Source organism: Pundamilia nyererei, unplaced genomic scaffold (assembly GCF_000239375.1).
Source record: "Pundamilia nyererei isolate P.nyererei 1_Seehausen unplaced genomic scaffold, PunNye1.0 scaffold00173, whole genome shotgun sequence".
Taxonomy (NCBI): Eukaryota; Metazoa; Chordata; class Actinopteri; order Cichliformes; family Cichlidae; genus Pundamilia; species Pundamilia nyererei.
In genome coordinates, this window is record NW_005187574.1 from 1,297,130 (window position 1) to 1,299,418 (window position 2,289).

The window sequence follows — 2,289 nt, forward strand, 5'->3', positions numbered from 1 at the left end:
AACTACAGAAAAACATGAAGATTTGGGAAGTGGTGTAGTAGTTAGTAGATGCCCAATGAGCAAATGTGACCGAAATGATGGCGTTTGAGATGCTGTGACAGACGTGACACTTGCAAGATTATCTGTGAAGAGAACGGGCCTGGTGGTAGGGTTGGGCGATGTGTAAACATTTTCCAACTGACAATCGTCAATCCAAATATTGACGATGGGCGATATATTCACGCATGTGCAGACTTTTTGATGGGCGGAGCAATATAATCATGCACGAACTGATTTGCGCGTTTACAACACAGAAGTCCAAACATGGACAAAGTAATTTCCCCCCAAAATTAGGGCTGCCAGCTTTAATGTGGTCATCGCGATTAACACGATTAAAATTTAAACGCGCTCAACCCGTCTGGAGCGCAGAATGAACAAACGTTGGACAAACTGCAGACGTAGCATTTGGGCGCACTCTGAGGAATGATAATAAACCTCATAAATATTATGTGTCTGTACTCACTGTGTGTTGTGAGTTCTTCTCCTCACATGTATGTCATATTTCTTGAGTAACAGTACAACACTGTCCTTGTGTGTCCTCAGGTCTGATAATGAGCCTGGAGAAAGAGCTGGCTTCACTAATAGAGGAGCTGAGGCAGGTGGTGGAAGTGACTTAAAGCTGTGACATATCAGCTGCACAGTCACATGATCTGCATCACATCCTGCTCACTTTCATGCTCTCAGTGCTTCTGCATTCATGTCTTTAACAGATCTGACTAAATATAAGACCTGTGCATATCTTGCTGTGTTTTCTGTACACCTTTGTGCCATTAATGGATATTTCTTGTAGAATTTCTTGTCTGATTAAATCTGTAATTATAAGCATTTAAAAATGTAGTTTTTGGTTGGATGGGGGAATTGCAAATAAAAAATAATACAACTGAGGTTAAATTTTACTTGTATTTTATTAATTATTGGAATTTAACTTTTTTTTTTCTTTTTTTTCTTTTTTGGGAGGGTCTTGCTTTAAGCATTTCATCATATTAGTCATGTACTGCTGTAACAGTGCTGTATGTATGAAGGGAAAATGATTCCGAGAATATTTAGATGTGATTTATATCATTTGAAAATGTAAATATGGTATTTAAAAAATATTAACCAGTATTTTTAGAGATAACAAGTTAACATTTAATTAACAGATTCAGGTTTACATTTTCATTGCAATGATGTTCGTCTGCCACTTTTTTGCTGAGATTGTTGTCCAAGTCTCTGGAACTCAAGTGTTCAAACGGTAAAAATTTGTTAAAAGGTATCATTACGAAGGAGCTTATGGAGAAAAAAATGGTAAAAACAATTTGGATGTACAGAAAAGTGTGGACGAATAAGAACCATAAAAGATTATTCCAAACAGTCCTGACCCGCCACAATATGAAACAGGAAAGTACCGCAGTGTAATCCATTTATTTCAACAAAGTAACTGTATTCTAAATACCACCTTTTTAAACGGTAACTGTAACAGAATACAGTTACTCATATTTTGTATTTTAAATACGTAACGGCGGTGCATGTATTCTGTTACTCCCCAACACTGGTCATGTGCATATGGTCTTTGCAAGCTCAGACAGCTGGTTTATTGTTTAGGTCTTAGAAGTTCTAATTTGCTTTTTTTTTACTTTGTTCAGTTTCCCAGTGACCTGTTGAATGACTTAAGTGTAGGAAGACTGGAATTTCTAAATGTCTTTCCTGTATCTCTATGTGGGGCATCCAAGTTTTCTTTTTAAAAATAACCTTGCTTTAGATAAATGACCTTGCTTTAGCTCTTTTTCCTTATCAGAACTCCATAAAGTCATCCTCTGAGATGAAACCGATGTTTCTGGAGATCCAGTAATGGGAACCTTAGGAGAATAAATTTGACTAATGATAAAACTTAAACTTCTTCTTGTGATCTCTATGGCTACGTTCACACTGCAGGCGAAAGCGCATCAAATCCGACTTTTTTGACCCTGTGCGACCCAAATCTGATCATGGTCTGACAGTGTGAACGGCACAAATCCAATATTTTCAAATCTGATCTGGTTCACTTTCGTATGTGGTACTGAATCCGATACATATCTGATGTTTTAGAAAGCGACTGCTGTTTGAATGGTCATGTCGCACTCAATCCGTCTTTGACACAAGACAGACGCCAATTATCAGCGCCCGGGAAGACACCGTGAACGCTTCCTGGCCATCCAGTGTAGACGTTAGTGAAACTGTTGGGAAGACAGCGTTGGAGAAACGTGAACATTTTATTTGTACTGTATAATCTGC

At 38.0% G+C, this 2,289-nt stretch overlaps 1 protein-coding gene across 1 annotated transcript in view; it reads left to right on the top strand.

The window, feature by feature from the left end:
• The window catches only part of lamtor3 (late endosomal/lysosomal adaptor, MAPK and MTOR activator 3), a 9,179-nt gene extending 8,270 nt beyond the window's left edge, over positions 1 to 909 (top strand). Inside the window, exon 7 of the mRNA XM_005746152.1 lies at positions 583 to 909. Within this exon, the coding sequence (XP_005746209.1) occupies positions 583 to 656 (74 nt within the window). The 3' untranslated portion in view covers positions 657 to 909. The remainder of the gene's footprint in view (positions 1 to 582) is intronic.
• Positions 910 to 2,289: the final 1,380 nt, after the last annotated feature.